Genomic DNA, 23768 nt, shown 5'->3' with positions numbered 1-23768 from the left:
CACAACCTCCACCTCCCAGGTTCAAGCGATTCTCTTGCCTCAGCCTTTCTAGCAGCTGGGATTGCAAGCACGTACCACCAAGCCCAGCTAATTTTTTGTATTTTTAGTAGAGACTGGGTTTCACCATGTCGGCCAGGCTGGTCTTGAACTCCTGACCTCAAGTGATCCACCCACCTCGGCTTCCTAAAGCGCTGGGATTGCAGGCATGAGCCACCGTGCCTGGCCCAGAAAGTACTTTTAACTGGTTTTTAATAGCCAAAAATGGGAGCTTCACTGAGAAAAGCATTCTTGTTCAGTTAAAAGGGCCAAAATAATTCTCTTATATGAAAAATATTTACAGATTTTTTAAAACAAATGGCACGTATTATTACCAAATATAAAGAAGAAAAATGTGCTGTAATTGCTACAGCTTAACAGAGTGAGTATTTCTATACTCCTTTCTTCCTGTAGCTCTTGGAGCCTCTGCATGCCTGTGCTCTTTGTAGTTGTAGCAATTTTATAGGAGCAGCTGTGAATCTAGTTTTACCAATTAACAGAGATAAACAAGTTACGCAAACTTTTTTCCATGTAGAAATAAGCTCATATGCTGAAACTATGTCGAGTTTAGCGTACTGCACAACATACGATGGGGTTGTTTATTTTTTTCATTTATAATGTTAATCTCTTTTTCTACCACTGGTGTAAAATGGCTACACTATTATTCCTGCTCTATATTACCTGTGGTGTTTAAGTCTCAAGCATCAACCAGGCCTTCTTTAGCGGTGAGAGTGAAGTTCATCACCCTTGAGAATTACAAGTAATCATAGTCTTTCACTCTCCAAGCTTGTCAGACCAAGCGATTCTTTGAGCCTATAGAAGTAGCAGACACAATTCCATACCAGTTCCCTTCATAGAGGTGACCGTATACGGGAGTGGCATTCCTCTCTGGGGACTGTGCCTTCTGGCCATTCAGGAGCAGCAAGGGCAGCAGCAATCTCAGCATCTGCCGGGCCGTGCTGCCCACTGGCTTGAATGCCTGCATAGCTTTGAATAGCTACTGGGATTCCCAGACAAAAACCTTCCACTTGTGACTGCCTCATGAAGCTTCTATTTTTAAGGTTGGTGTTTTTAGGTTTAATGTAATTTTGCTATTGGCCTATGCTGAATTCATAGAATTTTCACTTACATCAGAGTTTGGGTTTTAAATTTTTGATCTTTACCACTTAAGGGTATTGATCTCTCCTATCTTACAAAACATGATTTCTGAATTACATATTGTGTGTGTGTGTTTTAAAGGAGTGAATGCTACGGTACAGTCATTTTTCTCCTGTGTTTGTTGATATTAACTAGTTTTCTGTGAGCCTGAAGAAAACCGATAGTATTTTAGGAAATGCAGTGTAGCTTCCTAAACTGGGTTGTCTGGACCTGGTTCAGATTCATTCTGGAGATAAAACAACAGTATGAATCCAGAGAAATATCCCTGTGCCTGTCTTTTTATCAGAAAGTATAGGCTGCCTGAGAAGGGCTTCAGAGGCTGCACTTGACCCAGGATGTGAAGTTGTCTACACTGGCTTGCACACCTCCTCCTCCTCAGAAGATTCCTTAATTACTCAGTCTCTGGTGCAAGCCAGAATTGCAGGACCTGCACCTGGTGTTCTGCTGTGCATACGAAGCTATTAAGTCGTCGTAAAATCAGTCTGTTGTTTTACCAGTTAGTGGGATGTGGCACAAAGGGAGAAAGGAAAAACGTAGCATTTGTGTGTGTTCTAAGGGAATGAAGCAAATCCTAAAAATACTCAGCAACATGATTACCTTGTATACTTAGACATAAATATTCTGGGACACTTAAAAACCCACTTGCAGGCCGGACGCGGTGGCTCATGCCTGTAATCCCAACACTTTGGGAGGCCGAGGCGGGCGGATCACGAGGTCAGGAGATCGAGACCATCCTGGCCAACATGGTGAAACCCTATCTCTACTAAAAATACAAAAAATTAGCCTGGTGTGGTGCTGCATGCCTGTAGTCCCCCCTACCCGAGAGGCTGAGGCAGAAGAATTGCTTGAAACTGGAAAACGGAAGTTGCAGTGAGCCGGGATTGCACCACTACACTCCAACCTGGCGTTAGAGCAAGACTCTTGTCTCAAAAAAAAAAAGACACTTGCAGACACACAACAGAACATTGAATACTAATTAATAAAACCATTTAGTGAGTGACAGAGCCTCATAGTTGACTCTGAATCTAACAACGAAATTGAAGAAGAACTTCAGGGATTTCATCACTGAACTCAGATTTCACCAAAATGTAGATAATGTTAGAGTAAAGTATGAAGGCCATTATACACTTGATCCAAACTTAACCAGCAGCATAGTGGGGTCTCGACATACTGTGTGTTCAACAATGGCTAGAAATAAAATATTACGTATGCCAATCAGAAAGTGACCTGTGCAGGAAGTATACTGCTAATACTGACCTTAGTCTAGAATTTTTTGTGTTCATTTTACTGCCTATTTGCAGACCTTTAGAGATGTCTCTCGACCACAGCAGGTATTTCAGCTGTGCTGGTGGTGACCACTGTAGGCTACTACAAGTGAGCAAAGGCTCTAGCCAGAGGCAAATTTTACTTTGCATACGGGTACTTAATCTGGTGATACTTGCTTTAAAACTTAGTTTTCTGGAACATTTATCATAATATAAAATATAAAAGCAGAGATTGTGTATGTTAATCATGGAAGAGGCGTATCTCCCTTTCACTAAACTAAAACTTGGAAAAAGTTAGGAAGCTTCTACCTACAGCGATGAAACGTGTATTGTTTCTCTAAGTCTCTTCAGCACCAGAAGCTAGAGAGCGTTGGCCTTCCTTCTAGACTCCTGTCCTAGGAAGTTTATCATTCTTTACTATAAAAACTATCCCAAAAAACAGTCACCTGCAGATGGAGTGAATCAACAAGATCCTGTTACAGCTCAGCTGTTTTCACATAACTTCAGAAATAGATCCCATTGACCTCTCCAGCCAGAAGGAATTCTATTTTAAGCACTACGGAATGGTTACTAAAAGAGGAATGATCTGAGTGATCTACGCTTTTTGTAGATGTGGGATTTTTCTTGTGTTTGGATTTGGTTGGGTTTTTGCTTTCCTGTGTTCGAGGGCTTTGATAAGTGGGGCTGGACTTGAGCAAGGACTGGGGAGTTAGAAGCCTGCTAGGAAGTAGTAAGAGATGCTTCTCAGCGCGAGTCCATGGTGTGAGACACGTGAACCCCACCTGCAAAGTCCTTAGTTTTGGGTAATTCAAAATAGGTAAGTGATGAAGACGGTTGAAAATACCGTCTTCATGGTATGCGCACAGTGTGGGGCCGGACACTGTGGCTCACGCCTGTAATCCCAACACTCTGGGAGGCTGAGCCAGGTGGGTTGCTTGAACCCAGGAGTTTGAGAACAGCCTGGGCAACCTAGTGAGACCCACATCTCTACAAAAAATAGAAAAATTGGCCGGGTGCGGTGGCTCAAGCCTGTAATCCCAGCACTTTGGGAGGCTGAGGCGGGTGGATCACAAGGTCAAGAGATCGAGACCATCCTGGTCAACATGGTGAAACCCCGTCTCTACTAAAACTACAAAAAATTAGCTGGGCATGGTGGCGCGTGCCTGTAGTCCCAGCTACTCAGGAGGCTGAGGCAGGAGAATTGCCTGAACCCAGGAGGCGAAGGGTTGCATTGAGCTAAGATCATGCTACTGCACTGCACACTCCAGCTTCGGTGGCAAAGTGAGACTCTGTCTCAAAAAAAAAAAAAAGTGGCTCAAGCCTGTAATCCCAGCACTTTGGGAGGCTGAGGCGGGTGGATCACAAGGTCAAGAGATCGAGACCATCCTGGTCAACATGGTGAAACCCCGTCTCTACTAAAAATACAAAAATTAGCCAGGCATGGATTAGCGTGCCTCTAGTCCCAGCTACTCAGGAGGCCGAGGCAGGAGGATCATCTGAGCCCAGGGAGGTCAAGGCTGCAGTGAGCTGTGGATACACCGCCACACTCCATCCTGGACAACAGGAGATCCTGTCTCGAAAAAGAAAATACAGTGTGTCCCCCCACCCCCCCATACCAGTAGGGAAGAGTTAGCACATTAAAATCTGTGTTAATGTACTGAAATCAAAACTAAATAAAATGGCTTTTCCTTTTCTAATACTTAATCTATGTTATAATAAGGCAGGGAGAAGCTCTTCTAAGGGAAGTTGCTGTGCAGCTCGAGGCCTGTGGTCTGCTTCTAGAAAGGACCCTGAATCTGAAACCCTCAAATAAGAGTCCCCTGAATTTGGAACAGAAGTGTAAAATGCCCACAGCAAAAGCTGTCAGAAAAGTAGGATACTTTGCCATCTGACTACTCTTCTATAATGAGCAAACTCTTCTGTATAAAGTTTCACTGTATAAAAACCCATCTTGATTTCAGCTATGAAAGATTTATTGATCTGACAACTATCAATTCTGCTCTGTTTCTCCATAAGCCAGTACCCAACCAACCATCATAGTAAATTTACGTTAACTTTTAAAGGCCATTGGTATGAGTAAAAAATGTCATCTAATTAATATTTAGTTCCGTACCTTAAAAAGCCAACACACAGCAAGCACTCAGTAAATGCCTGATCAATTGAATTTTTAATCCTTTATCATATAGATATATATATATATATATATTTTTTTTTTTTTTTTTTGAAACAGAGTCTTAACTCTCTCACCCAGGCTAGAGTGCAGTGGCAAGACTTCAGCTCACTGCAATGCCCATCTTCCAGGGTCGAGCAATTCTCGTGCTTCATCCTCCTGAGCAGCTGGTGTTACAGGTGTGTGCCACCATGTTGGCCAGACTAGCCTTGAACTGCTGGCCTCAAGTAATTCACCTGCCTTGGCCTCCCAAAGTGCTGGGATTACAGGCATGAGCCACTGCGCCCAGCCTAGTCCTTTATCATATACTCTCAATTAATTATAATTGGCCACTTTTTAACTAAACCTTTCTTCCCAAAAAGGACTGCCTATTGCATTTATGAAGCTATGTAAGTGGCGTCTGTGGAACAAGCTACAATTGATTTTTTATTTCATAGAGGAAAGAATTCCATCCACTGACTGAATTATCTGTAGTACTTAAGATGCTATGTGCTTAACAATGTTTAGTGAGTGATTCTCTGTTCCTGGGTCCGATTATTTGGCCTTTTCTCTGTCTCCTGCTCAATTTTATAACCGTCTTCCAGGTGCACACCACTTAGACACTTTGTTTTCTCCATTCTGAAGGACAATTAGAGTATATTTTAAAATTGAAGAAAACTACATATTCTGGCTATGTTTTATTATCTCCATCTCTGTTTGTTAATTTGAAGAAATTGAAGGGAGATAACGATTCCAAAACCCCATTGTACAGAGATATTCTGCAAAAAGCAGTAGTATTTGAAGGACCATTTTTAAAAGTTTAGTATCAGTATGTTAAATGTAAGATAGAAATTTGTTCTACCTCATCAATTCAGACTTTAAAAGAATCCCTATAAATTATTAACCAAAAAAAGATGCCAAATTCACTCTGATGATAAACACTTAACAGTGGAGATTATTTTAATTCTAGGTACTTAAAATTATTTTCTATATGCTGAGAATACTTGTTCTGCATCAAAATTTTCTAATGCATTTCAATTTTTAGCATATCTTCTAAAACCTTTAGAGTGTCAGATGATACATCCTAGTGTTTCTGTTAGGATGGCATTATTGGTAAATTATAATCTTGCCAGATTCAACTGAAAATGAAAATATTGGGCCAGGTGTGGTGGCAGGCGCCTGTTAGCTACTCAGAAGCAGGAGGATCGCTTCAATCTAGGAGTTCCAGGCTGCGGTGCACCTTGATCACACTTAAGAATAGCCACTGCACTTCAGCCTGGGCAACACAGCAAGACCTTGTCTCTATTAAATAAAAATAAAAATGGAAATACCAGGTTTTTTAAATTTTTTGAGTAAGCAAGTGTTCTTTTATTTCTAAGATTTTGAAACATGATGCTTGCAAATCGTTTGCCTTCTACATGAAAATACTCTGTAGGCATTTCTGCTGCTTTTAAGAGGAATTTAAAATTCTTTATAAAAATCAATTAACTATGCTTACCACAATCTTGGTATTTTATTCTTAGTTTTGACTTAAATAATTTGTAATATATATTGACTCTTCAAAGAGATGGAGGTCTAGAGATGATAAACAAATTCTAGGTGAGTTCATTATTTAATTACCTGCAATAAATTAGCATTTTTATAGCTGGTTGGTCTTCAGCAACACATAAGTTATTTTAGCTTCCCAAAACCTTCATGATTTTTATTAGCTATGTTAATGTCCCTGATTTAATTTTGTCCTTTCAATTTGTGTAACTATTTCTCCCGATGTATATTATTGTCTTTTGTGTAATTAAAGGTAATATAGTTATCAGTTGCCAGCAATAACTGGTTAGGGCTAATCCCATGTTATTGGTAACTATTTGCATAAAACATTGCTCAGCATAGAGCTTGTACTTTAAATTGATTTCTAGGTTGTGTGTCCTTCTGTTATTAATCAGTATTACTGCATTTTATTAGAATAAAGAGTATCAAGGGAACTGATTCAATGCTATTTTTAGTCAATATTAATACATTTCATAATTGATATTGTAATATCCATGTTGAAGCCAAACAATGTAAAATTTATGGTTAACTATTTGCATTTTATACTGTAAGTTTTTCTCTTGCACACAGTCACATGCTTTCAACAGTTACGACTTAAAATATTCACACTTCTGTCTCTGAACAAAATGTATCTATGTAAGAATTACAACTGGCTGGGCACGGTGACTCATGCCTTTAATCCCAGCACTTTGGGAGGCCAAGGCAGGCCGATCACCTGAGGTTGGAAGTTCAAGACCAGCCTGTCCAACATGGTGAAACCCCATCTCTGCTAAAAACACAAAAAAAATTAACTGGGCATAGTGGTGGGTGCCTGTAATCCCAGCTACTCGGAAGGCTTAGGCAGGAGAATCACGTGAACCCAGGAGGCGAAGGGTTGCATTGAGCTAAGATCATGCTACTGCACTGCACACTCCAGCTTCGGTGGCAAAGTGAGACTCTGTCTCAAAAAAAAAAAAAAGTGGCTCACACCTGTAATCCCAACGCTTTGGGAGGCTAAGGTGGGTGGATCATGAAGTCAGGAGATCAAGACCATCCTGGCAACATGGTGGAACCTTACGCCCACTAAAGATACAAAAAATTAGCCAGGCGTGGTGATGCACACCTGTAATCCCAGCTACTCAGGAGGCTGAGGCAGGAGAATCGCTTGAACCCAGGAGGCAGAGGTTGTGTTGAGCTGAGATCACGCCATTGCACTCCAGCCTGGTGACAAAACAAGACTCCTCAAAAATAAGAAAAGAAAATTGTAAGGGTTGGGCACAATGGCTCACGCCTGTAGTCCCAGCACTTTGGGAGGCAGAGGTGGGCAGATCACTTAAGGTCAGGAGTTCAAGACCAGCCTGTCCAACATGGTGAAACCCCGTCTCTACTAAAAATACAAAAAAATTAGCCGGGGGTGGTGGCATGCGCCTGTGGTCCCAGCTACTCTGGAGGCCGAGGCAGAAGAATCGCTTGAACCCAGGAGGCGGAGCTTGCAGTGAGTCGAGATTGTGCCACTGCACTCCAGCCTGGTGACCGAACAAAACTCCGTCTCAAAAAAAAAAAAAAAAATTGTGAGGGAGAGAAGTATATTCATTAGGTGGAAGTAGATCATCATAAAGGTCTTCATTCTCATCATCTTCATGATCTTCATGTTGAGGAGGAAGGGGAGGGCTTGGTCTTGCTATCGCTGAGGTGGTGGAGGTAGAAGAAAATCTGTGTATAAGTGGATCACTGAAGTTCACACCCATGTTGTCAAGGGTCACCTGTAATGCCACAAGCTTGTATGTGCATCTGTAACCTGTTTTCACAAGGGACCAATCCCTGAGGATGCAGCTGCAGAAGGACTTGGCAAAGGAATGAAAGGGTTTCTGAAAATCCCTCCCAGAGTACCTGCAGTAACTACTCTGATCCATAATTTAACTCTCTTAAGACAGACATCTCTGATCTCTCTCAGCTTGTGGGTGGTACCATGGGAACTATCTTCATTTTCCAGTTATTACTTTATGTGTTTAATCTGCTGTTTTCTCATTTCTTTGCTCAGATAAGGTGATCTGGGTCTACAGTGGTCAAAAGTTAAGAATAATATTTCACTATATATTTGCAACTCATAAATTTTTCTCAGAATCATGTAACATATTTCTTTTATGTCATTACATATAATCCAAGAAGTAAACAAGCTACTTAATCATAGTTTTAAACTGTTCTTTTAAACCATACTGTGTTGCAAATGCTGAGAATTAAATAGGCTTTAATTTTTAATGGACTTTTAAAGTTGTAAATGGGTAGAGGTCAGGAGTTAGAAAATGGCTGTTTTTTATTTTATATTTTTTGAGACAGATTCTTGCTCTGTCGCCCAGTCTGGAGTACAGTGGCACAGTCTTGGCTCACTGCAGCCTCTGCCTCCCAGGTTCAAGAGATTCTTCTGCCTCAGCCTCCTGAGTAGCTGGGACTAGAGGTGTGCACCACTGTACCTGGCTAAATTTTTGTATTTTTAGTAGTGATGGGGTTTCACCATGTTGGCCAGGCTGGTCTCGAACTCCTGACCTCACGTAATCCACCCGCTTCAGCCTCCCAGAGTGCTGGGATTACAGGCATGAGCCACTGTGTCTGAACAGTTCTAATAAGCTAAACAATCTATGTGCAGTGGCATGCCCCAGGAGTTGAGGTCAGCCTGGGCAACACAATGAGACCCCGTCTCACTGTGTTTATATATTTACAAAAATAAATAAATACAAATTTTAAAATACAAAGCTAAACAAATCTGATTACATATAATACATTTGCCTCCTTTAAATTTTCTACTAAAGGCTATTCTAAGGATAGATTATCTTCAAATTATGTTGAAACTGAAAACCGAATTACATTTGTACTTTTCTCTGATGCACTTTTATGATTTTCTGTACCCCTTGGAACCTTTTTCAGTTTCATCAGGCTGGGGAGAAATGCCTAATGTTCACTCAAAGACTGAACACTCTTGGGGAGAACCATCCTCCCCTTCTACACTGGTGGACAATGGCACAGCAGCATGGGGGAAGCCACCCAGCAGTGGCAGTGGGTGGGGAGATCACCCTGCTGAGCCACCGATGGCATTTGGAAGAGCTGGCGCACCTGTTGCTGCCTCGGCCCTGTGCAAACCAGGTAAGCCTAGCATCTTGCTTGCCCTGATCTGGCAATTAGAAATGATTCTCAAAAGTGTTGAAGTTTAAAAATTAGAGTTTTAGGATACTTTACTCATAATGTTTATATTTTAAGATTAACCACAAACCAAGAATCTTGGCCAAACACAGTGCTTCACACCTGTGATCCCAGCACTTTGGGAGGCCAGGGCAGGAGGATCACTTGAGCCCAGGAGTTCAAGACCAACCTGGGCAGCATAGTAAGACCTTGTCACTACAAAAAAATTGAAAAATTAGCAGGGCATGGTGGCACGTGCCTGGAATCCCAGCTGCTTGGGAGGCTGTGGTAGGAGGATAGCTTGAGCCCAGGAGGTTAAGCCATGACTGTCCCATTGCATCCAGCCTGGGCAATAAAGCAAGACCCCATCACTTGAACAAAAGGCCAAGATTATAAAATATTTCCCATGTCTGATATGTGAACACAAAGACGCTTTTAAGAGATGTCCATGCCCTCCTTTTTTAATAATGCAAATAAATGAAAGAATCAAAGCAACCCAGCAGTATGTTTGATTCTCCTAATAATGCCCACACTACTTCAGCAGCAGTCTTAATGCCTGCCACATTGAGTAATTTAAACCTGCTTCACTGAGCAAGATGGATAAAGCATATCATCTTTTCTTCTTGAGATTAGTTTTGAAAATATGTATTACGTCACGGCAATCTAACATCTTGCCATCTTGCCCTTCTTTTATCTTGCCAACAGAATTCCACTTTGGGTGGAAGTTACCATGTTTATTTTCATGTTATTGTGCTTAAACATAAACAACTTGAAAAAAGGAAAAAACTACATTTTCCTCCCATTTAATTCTGGCTGGGCACCGTGGCTCATGCCTGTAATCTCAGCACTTTGGGAGGCCAGAGCGGGTGGATCACCTGACACCAGCCTGGCCAACGTGGTGAAACCCCGTCTCTACTAAAAATACAAAAATTAGCCGGTAGTGGCGACAGGTGCCTGTAATCCCAGCTACTGAGGAGGCTGGGGCAGGAGAATTGCTTGAACCCGGGAGGCAGAGGTTGCAGTGAGCCAAGTTTGTGCCACTGCACTTCAGCCTGGGCGACAGAGAGACTCCATCTAAAAAAAAATGTTCACATAACTGCAGAAGCTTCACCTTTTCTTTGAACATCTTAAAATGAAATTTTATCGGTTCCATACAGCCACCACTATGCTCAAGGTATTTATTCCATTTATATTACTTTTTGTTACAAACCTAAAAGATAAGGCAATTTCTGAGTATTTAGATTAATTGTGCTGTTTTGAGGCAGTGTATTCTATTTTCATAATTTTTCCTGGGAGGCACAGTTAGGTGCCTATTTTGTGTGTTTATCAGCCTTGTATCTTCATTAAAGACCCAGCTAACTGCGCTGTTACCTAGTGTTTCCCCTTCTTCATATTCTTCAAATAAGTGAAAATTTGGGGTAATTTTGATATCGCAAATCACTTTGTGTTTTAAGAAAGGAGGAAAAAACATCTGCAGTCGAAGTTCAGTGGTAAATTTGTAGCTCCATCTGCCGAAGGCCTCCATCCTGCTAGTTTGTCCGTATCTCCTGCGAGCTTGGGAGAAGTGCAGCCTACCAGGCCTGACCTCAGGCTTGCTCCATTTCACATGTTCCAGCTGACTATCACAAGTGGGCAAGTTTGAGAAGCACTGGTCTGTGTGACATAATGCTCACAGGTTTGGATCAAGCAGTGATTAAGAATCAGACAAGGGTACTAAAATTGGAACAATACAGAGAAGATTAGCGTGGCTCCTATGCAAGGATAAGGTGCAGATTCGTGAAGCATCCCATATACAAATTTTCCTGCCACTTGTGATGGCTCATGCCTGTAATCCCAACACTTTGGGCTGCCAAGGCAGGAGGACCACTTGAGCCCAGGAGTTTGAGACCAGCCTGGGCAACATAGTGAGTCACCGTCTCTATTAAAAAGAAATGAAATTAGCTAGATGTGGTGACACATGCCTATGGTTCTAGCTACTTGAGAGGCTGAGGCAGGAGGATCATTGATCAAGAGTTTAAGGTTGCAGGATGCTATGATTGCATTACTGTACTCTAGTCAAGAGAGCAAGACTGTGTTTCAAAAAAGTAGAAAAAAGTACAAATTTTTAAAACCACACAGGACAATGAAATTTTTTAGGAATCTACGTTTCTGTAGCCTTTTCATACCATATAGAGATTGCCACCTTCCCTACCAGCCCCAGGATTTGCTTTTAGCATGTTTATGTTTTAGAATGATCTGTAGTTGGTCAAGGAAGTTTAGAACAGCACAGAGTACAAATAGCCGGTGTTTGAAGGGAAAATTACATACATATACATGTTTATTTACATATCTAGCAGGAGAAATTCATTTCTTAGATCTGGGAGAAATGAAGGCGTAAAAAGGTAGATTACATCTCATTTGTCCCACTTCCCCTAAATTATATGTTATAGTGGAAGCATTGTCCGTGTTAGGGGCATGAAATTGGTAAGTTCATGTTTGCTCTCTTTCTAGCTTCAAAATCTATGCAAGAAGGCTGGGGCAGTGGTGGGGATGAAATGAACCTCAGTACCAGCCAGTGGGAGGATGAAGAAGGAGACGTGTGGAATAATGCTGCTTCCCAAGAAAGCACCTCCTCCTGCAGCTCCTGGGGGAATGCCCCCAAAAAAGGACTTCAAAAGGTAAATACAACACTCTTAAAGATGATATGCCCTGAAAGCCAAAGGTACTTCAGACACATTCAGTATCCAGTGAATCAGATGAAAAGGTAGACCTGAGTTTCTTAGAGTAGTCTCAGGGCCCAGCAACCCTTTCAAGGGATTAAGCAAGGTCACAACTATTTTCATGCCAGTACTAAGACTGTCTTTTTCATTTGAGATCTGTCTCCAGTATAGCGTGTAGGTGTACAGAGATCTTTATTATAGCAGAGAATCTGCAGAAACAGATAAGAAAATCCAGCCATTTTCTTTTAAGCCAGACATGAGATTTGCCAGAAGGCCGAACAGTACCACTCTTTTCATGAAAACTTAATTACTGTTTATTTTTAAGTGTTATGTTAATGTGCAATGGCTTTATTTTTAAACAAAATTAATATTTCTAAATTTTCTCAGTTTTAATTTCTAATACAGTAAATAGCAGTAGATACAACTCATATAAACAAAAGTTCTTTGGGAGAGAGTATTGTAGGGTCCTGAGACCAAAGTGTTTGAGAGATGGTTAAGAAGTCTTAAAGCAAATGGGCAGGCCAGGTGCAGTGGCTCATGCCTGTAATCCCAGCACTGTGGGAGGCCAAGGTGGGTACATCACTTGAGGTCAGGAGTTCAGTCCGGCCTGGCCAACGTGGTGAAACCCCATCTCTACTAAAAATACAGAAATTAGCCAGATGTGGTGACGGGTGCCTGTAATCTCAGCTACTGGGGAGGCTGAGGCAAGAGAATCACTTAAACCTGGGAGGCAGAGGTTACGGTTGCAGTGAGCCAAGATCGCCTCACTGCACTCCAGCTTGGGCAACGGAGCGAGACTCTGTCTCAAAAAAAAAAAGGACACAAATGGGCAATCATCTAGAAAAAAACTCAGATACATATCTCATATACATGAGATACAGGAGGTGTGTATCTTTTTTCTAGATGACTGCCCATTTCAGTCACACATTCAACGTGACTGAATTTCAAGTAGATCATAGATTTAAATATTAAAAATATTAAAATGTGAAAGACATTAAAAGCAATTTTGGAGTCAGAGAGGCCTATGAATGACCAAAATCTAAAAGCCATAAAATAAAATTTTTTGTCAATAGACACAAATACAAAAATATAAAAACTGTACATGATAGAAAATACTATAATCAAAGTCAAAAGAAAAACTGCAAAGTGGAAAAACGTTTATAACTCATATCATGGAGAGGGCCAATCTCCCTGATACGTAAAGTCCTAGAAACTGATTTAAAAAAAAAAAAAAAGCCGGAAACCCAATAGAAAAAGGAGCACAGAATGTGAACAGTAGATAGTTCACAGAGAAGGAGCACTGATGGCTGCTAGACACAGGGACTCACAGGAAGGCAGTTCAGTTTCAAACAGCACTCAGAGATGCCTGCCATTTTTCATCTCTCAGACCCGCCGAAAGCCAACATTTTTATTTTTGTATTTAAAAAAAGTTGTTTAGAGACAGTCTTGCTGTGTCACCCAGGCTGGAGTACAACGTTGAACTCCTGGGCTCGAAATGTCTTCCTGTCTTAGCCGCCCGAGTAGCTGGGACTACAGTTACATGCCACTGTGCCCAACTAATTTTTTTTTTTTATTTTTTCTGTAGAGACAGTGTCTCACTTTGTGGCATTTATACAGTTTTGTATTGCAGCATTTTTGTACTAAAAAGATAAAAATAGTTTAAACATACATTGATGGAATAACCAGTTAATTACACTACTTCTGCATTCTGGAAAACTATTTAAAAGGAAATTCTGTATATGTATTGATATGGAAAGATCACTAAAGTACATTGTGAAAAGATGCAGAAAAACATAACACACACCCAATTTTGTGGGGTAAGAGGAAGAAAACAAGTTTGTGTGTGTGTGTGCATGCATGCACACGTAGTGTATCAGCCTCTCTAGAATGTTCTAAATTCTCTGGAAGGGCAAATAAGAAACTGCTATGAGTAGTTTCCTCTTAGAGAGAACAGGAACTAAGCAGTTTGGGTGGCATGAGATGAAAACTTTCTTTATACCTTGTTTATACTTTTGAATGATGTGAATGTATTCATGGTCAAAAAAACTTAGTTTAAAAAGCGTTCAGTTAACCATCAGCAGAACCCAGAAACTAAAATCAGGACTCTCTGCTCATGAGGAGTAGAAGTGATCACGGACATTCTAAAGAATCCTTTTGGCAGTTGGGCTGGCAGATAATCCAGTTAATGATGGGACCAGAAATACCAAATTGGTAAATTAAAATCTTGGCTGATCCGGCTCTGGCAGTGTAGTAATGATTAAAATACCCCAAATAAGCTAGTTCCTTGAGGAAAGAAAGCATGTTTGTTTATAGAGCTTCATGTGCTCCATTATATAGCTATGGCAGGCTCAATTTTGGAAAGTACTATGAAGAATATTTTTAGAAGGAGATTTTTTTTTTATATTGGAATAATGCTTCATTAGAACCTTTGCATTTATAGGCTCAGAGGGAAGTTATTGAGAAGCCTTCTGGCTTCTCTGTGGTGCCAGGCCCTCCCCACCCACTGCTCATTCTGTAGCTGACCTTTTCCTCATCGTCTCCTTCACTGACATTTTCGTACTTACTCCTTTTCTCTACCCTATGAGCTACAAGAAACAAATAGTTAATAAAATTAACAGGTTTTTTTCTTCCTCTCTCCTTGTTGCCTCCTTATTCTTTGGAATAAACCCCCTCATTTTATCATTTTTCAGAATAAAGCTTATAAAAGGACAAAAACTGTAATTTTTAATAAACACATAGGGCTGTGTTCAAGGGAGCACTTAGGATTTTTGGACGATAAAAGTAATGTGTATTTGTGATGAACTAAATTACCTGGGAAAGAGAAATATCCTGCTTTTTTTTAAGTTCATAAACTGCACATATATACCAACCTGCAAATGTACCTTGATGCTTTCCACAGTAGAAGCCATGAAATACTGTTAGGGAGTTCCTGGAATACAGCATTATTCAACGTTAATACAAAAAGATTCAGTGACTTTTAAATGACCTTGTCTCCTGTTTCTGGAAGAAATGCATTAAAATGTAGTTCATGGACTTTCCCCTTTCCCACACTTTGTTACAGGGCATGAAGACGTCTGGCAAGCAGGATGAGGCCTGGATCATGAGCCGGCTGATCAAGCAACTCACAGACATGGGCTTCCCGGTAACTGGCATCTTGGTTTACTCCTACCTACCATGCTTCCCAAAATGAAATGCCCTGATAGTTTCCTTTCCATGTTTATTATATGTGATAAAAGACACCAAGAGCATTTGAGGAATGAGATATTGACATTGTCTAACTTTTTTGTTTTTTTGTTTGTTTTTTTGTTTTTTGACATCATCTAACTCTTAAATCTCCCTTTTACCTGGGTAGTTTGCGTTAGGGATCATTGCTTTGTACCACAGCAAAGACCCACATAACTTCTATCAAGAAAAGTGTAAGAGCCTTTTCCTAAAACAGAAAATGCTATTTGTGGTTTTTTGGTTTTGAGATAGGGTCTTGCTCTGGCACCTAGGCTGGCGTACAGTGGCATGACTGGGCTCAAGCAGTCCTCCTGTCTCAGCCACCTAAGTAGCTAGCGCACAGTCATGCACCACCATGCTCGGCCAATTTTTGTATTTTTGGTAGAAACGAGGTTTCACCATGTTGGCCAGGCTGGTCTTGAACTCCTGGGCTCAAGCAATGTGTCCATCTTGGCCTCCCAAAGTGCTGGGATTACAGGCATGAGTCACTATGCCTGTAATCCATAAAATGCTGTGTGATCTTTAATTTTCATTGGTTTATACAGTTTTATATTTTCTTTTAATTTATAATTAAAAGTGAATTTCATTAGTGTATACAGTATATTGATAAAGATGACAAGAGAAAACTTGATATAAAGTACTAAGGTTTTGTATCCAAGAAAAGTATCCTAACCAGACCTACTTAGTTCCCAAGATTCCAATCATGTGTAGGGATAATTCATATTGCAGGGCATTCTCCTGAAAATATCATAGTCTGTTCAGTTCCTGAGACTGGGTAGCAGTTAAGATGGCAAGGGATGTTGCCCATTTTCACCATATATTCCCTTCATGTGCCTTCTTTCAAAATCCTTATTCAAATGAGTGTTTGTCTTTCAATTACTGTGGATGTCCCTTAAAGAATGAGTCCAGAATGGCCTCCATGTAGAGGAGGAACCCCATCCTTCACACTGGGCACAGGCCCTCTGCATTGGGCAGGGCATTGTGTTAGTGGGCCAGGCTCTGCCTGTGTGAGAGGGCAAGAGGTTGACCGTGGCCTCAGGGTGTCTTGATGTATACTGTCTGAGTTACCATGGAACCCTGGTGTCTTCGATCATCCACTGAGATTACTGTGTTCTGATCGTAAATTATCAAAATGAATCTACTTGTTTTGTTTTTCTGTTTCTTAGAAAAAGGTTGATGATGATAGAGTTGATGAAGTACAAAATGAAGCTCTGCACCCTGACAGTGACTGTCACAGTTGCTGGCACTAGAAAGAGGCATGGAGATGGAGCCGATCTCTACAAAAATAATACTGATAGTTAACATTTTTTAAAAAAACAAAAAAGACTTCAGGAGTACTTACAAGGTTTACTGTCACTCCGCGTTTTGTTTCCAAGGTGTTAAATACAAGTTCTTTACTCTGAAAATCAAGTCAGTACATTTTATTGTTAGAAGTATTTTTTAATTTAAAAGACATTGTCTGTAACCTCAACAGTGAAGAAATATATTTCCAGTTCCAAACCTAATAACTGTGTCTTTAAGTAGATAGTGATTAAACTATTTATAAACTTTCCTTTTGTTAATTAATGTGCCCTAAAGAATACTCTGTTTTCCTACACAGAGAGAACCAGCTGAGGAGGCCTTGAAGAGTAACAATATGAATCTTGATCAGGCCATGAGTAAGTTATACAACATACCTTCTAAAAAGGTACCCAGATGTGAAGTTTTACTTTCCAGAAGCATTTTATTGTAGTCATGGTTTAATGGTTGAAGATGTCCTGGTAGACAGGACCAGGCCATGGTGAAGGAGCAGCCACACAACAAGCTGGAGCCACAGAGTGAGTCTCTTGGGACTAATGGACTTTGGAGATAAATGGCCAATGCCATATTTGAAGCTTGGTGGCTTTTTTTTTCATATTTTCCAGTCTGTTTTGAGGGGAAGTAATAGTGACACTCTGAGAGACACTTGCACCACAAACCAAACTTCAGTGGACAGTGAGTAAGTTCCTCGTGCCTTGCCCCAGAGTGGGCTTGCCTAGGGGCCAGCAGAAGCATCGCCTTGCTGGCTGAGCACTGACTCTTATTGAGAGATGAGATTTTCTGTCAAGGAACAAGCAACCCTAGTTCTGGAGCTGTTTTAAAAGTAATAATAATGTTAAATATTTATATTTAAATATAGCTGATTCTTATTTTCTTGGTTAGTTATATTCTGTAAAGTCACCACAAACGCCAAATTGACAAATACTGAACCAGTGCTCCTAGGAGACATGTAGGGTCGGCTTCCTATGAGCCCCTGCTCATGTCATTTTTGTCAACCAATCAATATATAACCTTGTTTTATGTGTTTTTTATTTCAAAACACCTTATTTAACATTAATATATATTTCTCGGCTGAGCGCGGTGGCTCACGCCTGTAATCCCAGAACTTTGGGAGACCAAGGTGGGCAAATCACCAGACGTCAGGAGTTTGAGACCAGCCTGGACAACATGGTGAAATTCTGTCTCTACTAAAAATACAAAAGAAATCAGTCAGACATGGTGGTGGGCACCTGTAAACCCAGCTACTCCAGAGGGTGAGGCAGGAGAATCACTTGAACTTGGGTGGTGGAGGTTGTGATGAGCCAAGATCACACCACTGCACTCCAGCCTGGGTGACAGAGTGAGACTCTGAGAGAAAAAAATATATATATACACACACACACATATAATATATATTTTTTTCTCTCACAAATAATTATGTGCCATATTTGTTAATAATAAAACATTAGCCAAGAAGAGTGTAACATTTTTGTGACCCTGGATAATGTGACCATAAATTTATTTGGCTTTCAGACTCATAACAATGACATCCACTACACTTATCAGTCATAATCTCATGAATCCACAAATATAGCCTCTTTTTCATAGCTCTATTACATGCCCAGCTGTTACTTGAGTACTTTCTGAGCAGCCTCACATACAGGTCAGTGAATTTCTCTTCCTTTTTCAGGATGTACTTTATCAATGATTCATGATCATTGAACTCAGAGCCAACAGTGCTTTTTAACTCAAATTAAACTTGCCCGACACACATATCTTCTCCATAAGGCACATTACTGCCTTTTTGAACCTAGAAACATGAGATAGCACCTCCGCACCACAATGGGGGACCGTTTTAAACACTAGAATCACTACAGAAAGCACAATATGAAAAGAATGACAGTCGATGGACCACAAAACGGACACGTCTTTACAATGTGAGATCTGAAGCTAGACCTGAGCTGGGAACACAAATGTTGGGTAACTCAAATTTTTGCCAGTCTGTCCACAAATAGCCACAAAAGTGCCACAGATATTGATTTGGGGGTTACAAATTTTAGCAAGCAGGCCAGTTTTACAAGTACAGAATTCATGAGTGATGAGAGTAGATTGCACACTGTCTAATAATTCACGTGTGATGACATGTGGTGTAAACTGCCAGGCGAGACAGAGCAGCGTGTGCTGCAGGCAGCGAAGTCTCACTCCCTCGAACTGAAGTAGGAAAGTTACTATGGGCTAAACAAAAAAGAGCCATGAGAACAGCAACAATGTCTGTTTTGCACAGTATTATATCCCGAACATCTGGAGGAGTCCTTGCAGATATCAGGACTCAGTGAAGGGAAAGGCCTGGCCATGCAGTAGGAGAGAAGCTGGTGCAGACAGAATCATCAGGAGGCCCCTGCAAGAAAGCCACCATGAAGCCCTCGTAAAATGAGGAAGCAAGCCATGTAGAAAACTTGGGGAGGGGTACATCCCGGGGAGAGGACAAGCTGAGCCCCTGAGGGCCAGCGGTGGCTGGTGTGGCTGCTGTGGAGAGGTCCGAGGACAGCAGGGCCAGATCACAGACTGCAGGAGCCATGGAAGGATGTAGGGGGTCAGCCTCCATCCCCTCCCTGTGAATCCTTGTCAGCCCCTTGTTGGGCTCCGCCCTAACAAAGCTAAGGGCTCTCTCTGCCCCTGGCTTCACTATATTTGAAGGGGTGGAGGGTCTTCATCCCTCCTTGAGGCCTTAGCTGGTACCTGTCTTGTGCTCAGCACTCATTTGTTTTGTTTTCAGCGTTGCTTCTGTTTGTTGTGCTCCAGGCGCTCTGCTGGAAAAGAAGGTGGACGTGGACAAGCGTGGGCTGGGAGTGACCGACCATAATGGAATGGCCACCAAGCCCCTCGGCTGCCGCCCGCCAATCTCCAAAGAGTCTTCCGTGGACCGCCCCACCTTTCTTGACAAGGTATGAATTTAGGTGGTTTTTTGTTTATTTTTTTACAAGAGGAGTTTTTCATTTCAACTGTGTCCTTAATGCAAGCCAGATTAAAAACTTGCTGGACTGTAATACTTAAGTGACTTCTTTCCATTTTTTTCTAACATTATGAATGTTTAACCCAAAGAAGGAAATGTTGTATTTCATATGATGTTACTGAGAATGGAAAAGATGGATTGAAAACTGATTTTCATTTTTATTGTGTGAACTTGGCTGGTTATCTGCTTCAGTTTGTCCAGTGGGCAGGGGTCATCAAATTTCTATTTTGCTATCTCATTTTAAAAACAGATCTTCTGTTTGGAAATGATGTGTTACCTGTTTATCCTCAGGAAAAGGGACTGGAAGTGGTGAGGCTTAAGCACCCATCTCTGGCTGTCCCTTGTCAGTTGGCCACATGGGTGACCACAGCAGTCATCTGTGGAAAACTCCCTGGATCTTTAACAAGTCCAGGCACAGCTCAGTCCCCAGTGTTGTCATGTAATGATGTCCCCACTCCAGATTAGTGTGACTACAAAGCGAGGAAAGGCATTGCACTAAATTCACTGCAAATGTTGATCCTTGAAAATAAAATTGAAGCAAGGAAAAACACATTTTAAAAAATACAAAGCAGTGAAAGGAGGCCGGGCGCGGTGGCTCATGCCTGTCATCCCAACACTTTGGGAGGCCAAGGCGGGTGGCTTATACTAAAAAATGACTTGCTCATCTGAAATTCCAGTGTAACTCAGCATCATATATTTTTATTTGCTAAATCTGGCAACCCTAAATTGGGACCCTGACATTTAAAATACGGAATAATGCATAGGCTGGTTGTGTTGTTAGATGAGATAAATTTGCAAAAGACCTGGCACATAACATGACCTCAATAGATGTTAAAAAAAAAAAAAAAATTAGTAAGGTTCTGTTGTATAACTTACTTTTTTTATAAGTCACCCTCTTCTTAGATTACACCCTATGAAACCGCTGTGTTTGTAGGTAAACAAAAAAATGTCCTAGAATTCAACCTAATGTATTCCTATAGCTTTGGTAATAACTTCTCAAAAAGAATATTTGAAAATTGTTGTAAAGTGCTTGCCATATGAGACTTGCCAGTGCCTCCATCCTTCCTCCTTACTCCCACCCCTGGCAGGGCCAATAGTTAGAATAGTAGCAGCTAATATATGTGTTTGTAAAATACTTTTAAACTGAAAACAGCATCTTAATCCTATTTCTCTTTTTCTTTTTCCCCTCTTCCTTTTGCCCATGTTCTCCATTCCCTTATCCATACTTTTTTGATCCATTAATTATTTCTCCATCCATGCCTCCTCTATTTCCTTGGGAAACTGTTTGGTGCTTTGTCTGCTGATGGACACTGCACACAGCTCACCATTTCTTTCTCCAATCAGGATGGCGGTCTCGTGGAAGAGCCCACGCCTTCACCGTTCTTGCCTTCCCCAAGCCTGAAGCTCCCCCTTTCACACAGTGCACTCCCCAGTCAGGCCCTGGGTGGGATTGCCTCCGGGCTGGGCATGCAAAACTTGAATTCTTCTAGACAGGTAAGGCTGTTGGGAGAGAGCAAAACGTTGCCTTTGTTTTACCTGCCTTTTAAAACAATGTGTTTGAGACATAAACTTTCTTATTTGTAGTTAATACCTCTATTTTAAAATATAACTGAAAATGTACAGGTAGTTGAAATACTACCAGGATTTCCCTTCAGGTGACTGGAGTTAAGAGTTGAAGTAGGAAATGCTTTAGTTGTATTTATTCTTACACTTAACCATGTTTGACTCTCAGCACCCTTGGTGCTAACTTGGCCCTGGTTGAAGTGATGATGTGTTACACAGTGGTCTTTGGCTGCCAGATCCATCCAGGGGTCCAGGTAGTGCCCAGCCTCTTCCCTCCTGGCAGCCAAAACATTATATCTGTTGATCTGCAAGAAAGCACCACATTCTCCTTTTTCCCAGAAATAAAGATGACATCTCTTACAAAGTGGTTTTCAGGAATCACACTGGCATCAGGTTGACACACCCACCTTGGAGACATGTCTCTAAGTAGACATTGTGAGATGTGGGCAGCCAAACAGCCTCTGTGTGCCCATTGTCCTGGTGTTGTTACCAGCAGTGCCCCTTCCACTCACCAGTGCCCAGCTGGCGTGATCCTGGTGATCTGACATTGCCCGCCTCCCCTGTGCTGGTGCAGTGAAACGCCAGCTTGAAGTCAGCAACCCAGCTAGGGTGTGCGCTGGAGTTAGGTTCGCAGCAGGGGGTCTCGCCCAGTGCCTTTCAGGTGGCTCTTGCCAAGTGAAGCTATAGAATACCTTCCCTCACCTGTTTGTTAGGTAACTCATTACACAGGAGTAAAAACTACAGCTACCATATATTTATCATAGTTAACACAAAATTAACTGCCTGAATTTGTCAGTTTATTCCATTTCAAGGCTTGTTGAAATAATAACTATATTTCCTGTCAGAAATGTTGCTATCCTCTGAGATTAGTGATCCCCATACATTATTACTCTCTAATTCTTATCACATCCTTTTGGAAGTGTATATTATTCAAATAGTCATACTCATATTGCTATTGTGTGTGAAACATTGTATGTTGGTAGTTTCCTGGAATGGTGTAGCCTTCTTGTTGTATAAATAATGCTCATTAAAAATTCGTTTGGCACCTGGCAAGGTGGCACACGCCTATAATCCTAGCACTTTGGGAAGCTGAGGTGGGTAGATCACCTAAGGTTAAGAGTTCGAGAGCAGCCTGGCCAACATGACAAAACCCCATCTCTACTAAAAATACCAGAATTAGCCTGGCATAGCAGCAGGCACCTGTAGTCCCAGCTACTCAGGAGGCTGAGGCAGGAGAATCACTTGAACCTGGAAGGTGGAGGCTATAGTGAGCCAAGATGGCTCTACCACACTCCAGTCTGGGTGACAGAGCAAGAATCTGTCTCAAAAAAAAAAAATCTCTTGGAAATTAATCGGGCATGGTGACACACACCTGTAATCACAGCTACTTGGGAGGCTAAGACAGGAGAATCGCTTGAACCGGGTAGGCAGAGGTTGCAGTGAGCCAAGATCATGCCACTGCACTCCAGCCTGGGCGACAGAGCATGACTCCATCTCAAAAAAAAAAAAAGAAAAGAAAAAGAAAACAACTTTGGTCGGGCATGGTGGCTCATGCCTGTAATCTCAGCACTTTGGGAGGCTGAGGTGAGCAGATCACTTGAGGTCAGGAGTTCGAGACCAGCCTGACCAACATGGAGAAACCTCGTCTCTACTGATAACAGAAAAATTAGCCAGGCATGTTGGTGCATGCCTGTAATCCCAGCTACTCAGGAGGCTAAGGCACAAGAATCACTCGAACCCCGGAGGCGGAGGTTGCAGTGAGCCAAATTGCACCATTGCACGCCAGCCTGGGCAACAGGAACAAAACTGTGTCTCAAAAAAATAATAATAAAATTCTCTTGGGTATAAGTTGACAGTAATAGGAAGTAGAAATAATTTTGCATTCACTTTAGAACAGATCACTTCACCCTACCTGCAAACAGTGTTACTCTAAATGCCTGCCTTGAATGTGTCTGATTCTGTCTCTGTACAGATACCGAGTGGCAATCTGGGTATGTTTGGCAATAGTGGAGCAGCACAAGCCAGGACCATGCAGCAGCCGCCACAGCCACCAGTGCAGCCTCTTAACTCTTCCCAGCCCAGTCTCCGTGCTCAAGTGCCTCAGTTTCTATCCCCTCAGGTCAGACGCACATCCAAGCAGTACTGCGCAACAGGATGTAGATGCCGGCGTTTTGTGGGGTCCTGTGTTACCTAGAAGTCACTATTTTAAAGTGAGAGCCGACTTAATCCATGTTTAAGAGAAGGCCTTCTGGTTTTGAACCTATAAATTACTTTCAGACTATAAAGTAGTAAACTGATTCTCCTGACCCAGGAGACATTTTCAGAGCTTTCTCCTTGGAATGCCTCAGCCACCCAAACCAGCATTTGGCGTCTTCCTGGTCAGAAGCAATATTGAGGGGGAGGGACCTGCACAGCACACTCCCATTGATGTGTTTTTGTCCCAGCCTTTCTCGAAAATTATTTAGATGAACCCAGTGAACTGCCCTAGATTGGTGGGAGAGGAAAGTGACACGCCTGTAGTAGTGCTGAGGATGTTCCCTTAGAGGCAGCCAAGGACTGAACCATGCTTTAATGAGGAACTAAATGTCGTCTTACATAATATTATATATGTTATAGATTTTTAGTTATGTTTAATATTCAGTATTAGATCATTTTTGCCCATAGAGTTTTTTTTTTTTTTTTTTTTT

The 23768-nt window shown here is 41.5% G+C and overlaps 1 protein-coding gene and 1 non-coding gene across 11 annotated transcripts in view; both read left to right on the top strand.

The window, feature by feature from the left end:
- The window catches only part of TNRC6C (trinucleotide repeat containing adaptor 6C), a 147792-nt gene that overhangs the window by 94387 nt on the left and 29637 nt on the right, over positions 1–23768 (top strand). For 8 of the 10 annotated variants that reach the window (XM_037737230.1, XM_037737228.1, XM_037737229.1 and 5 more), the window contains 7 exons: positions 9055–9270; positions 11797–11963; positions 15067–15147; positions 16828–16885; positions 19308–19450; positions 20839–21012; positions 23054–23200. In XM_037737230.1, the coding sequence (XP_037593158.1) occupies positions 9055–9270; positions 11797–11963; positions 15067–15147; positions 16828–16885; positions 19308–19450; positions 20839–21012; positions 23054–23200 (986 nt within the window). The remainder of the gene's footprint in view (positions 1–9054; positions 9271–11796; positions 11964–15066; positions 15148–16827; positions 16886–19307; positions 19451–20838; positions 21013–23053; positions 23201–23768) is intronic. The other 2 variants (XM_017525009.2, XM_017525008.2) reach the window with 1 other exon arrangement.
- On the top strand, positions 11000–11102 carry LOC119470652. The gene has a single exon (XR_005199590.1). It is a non-coding gene; the product is annotated as a U6 spliceosomal RNA (small nuclear RNA).

This window comes from Cebus imitator, unplaced genomic scaffold, assembly GCF_001604975.1.
Source record: "Cebus imitator isolate Cc_AM_T3 unplaced genomic scaffold, Cebus_imitator-1.0 Scaffold36, whole genome shotgun sequence".
In the NCBI taxonomy this organism is placed as follows: domain Eukaryota; kingdom Metazoa; phylum Chordata; class Mammalia; order Primates; family Cebidae; genus Cebus; species Cebus imitator.
This window is presented reverse-complemented; position numbering and strand designations above follow the sequence as displayed.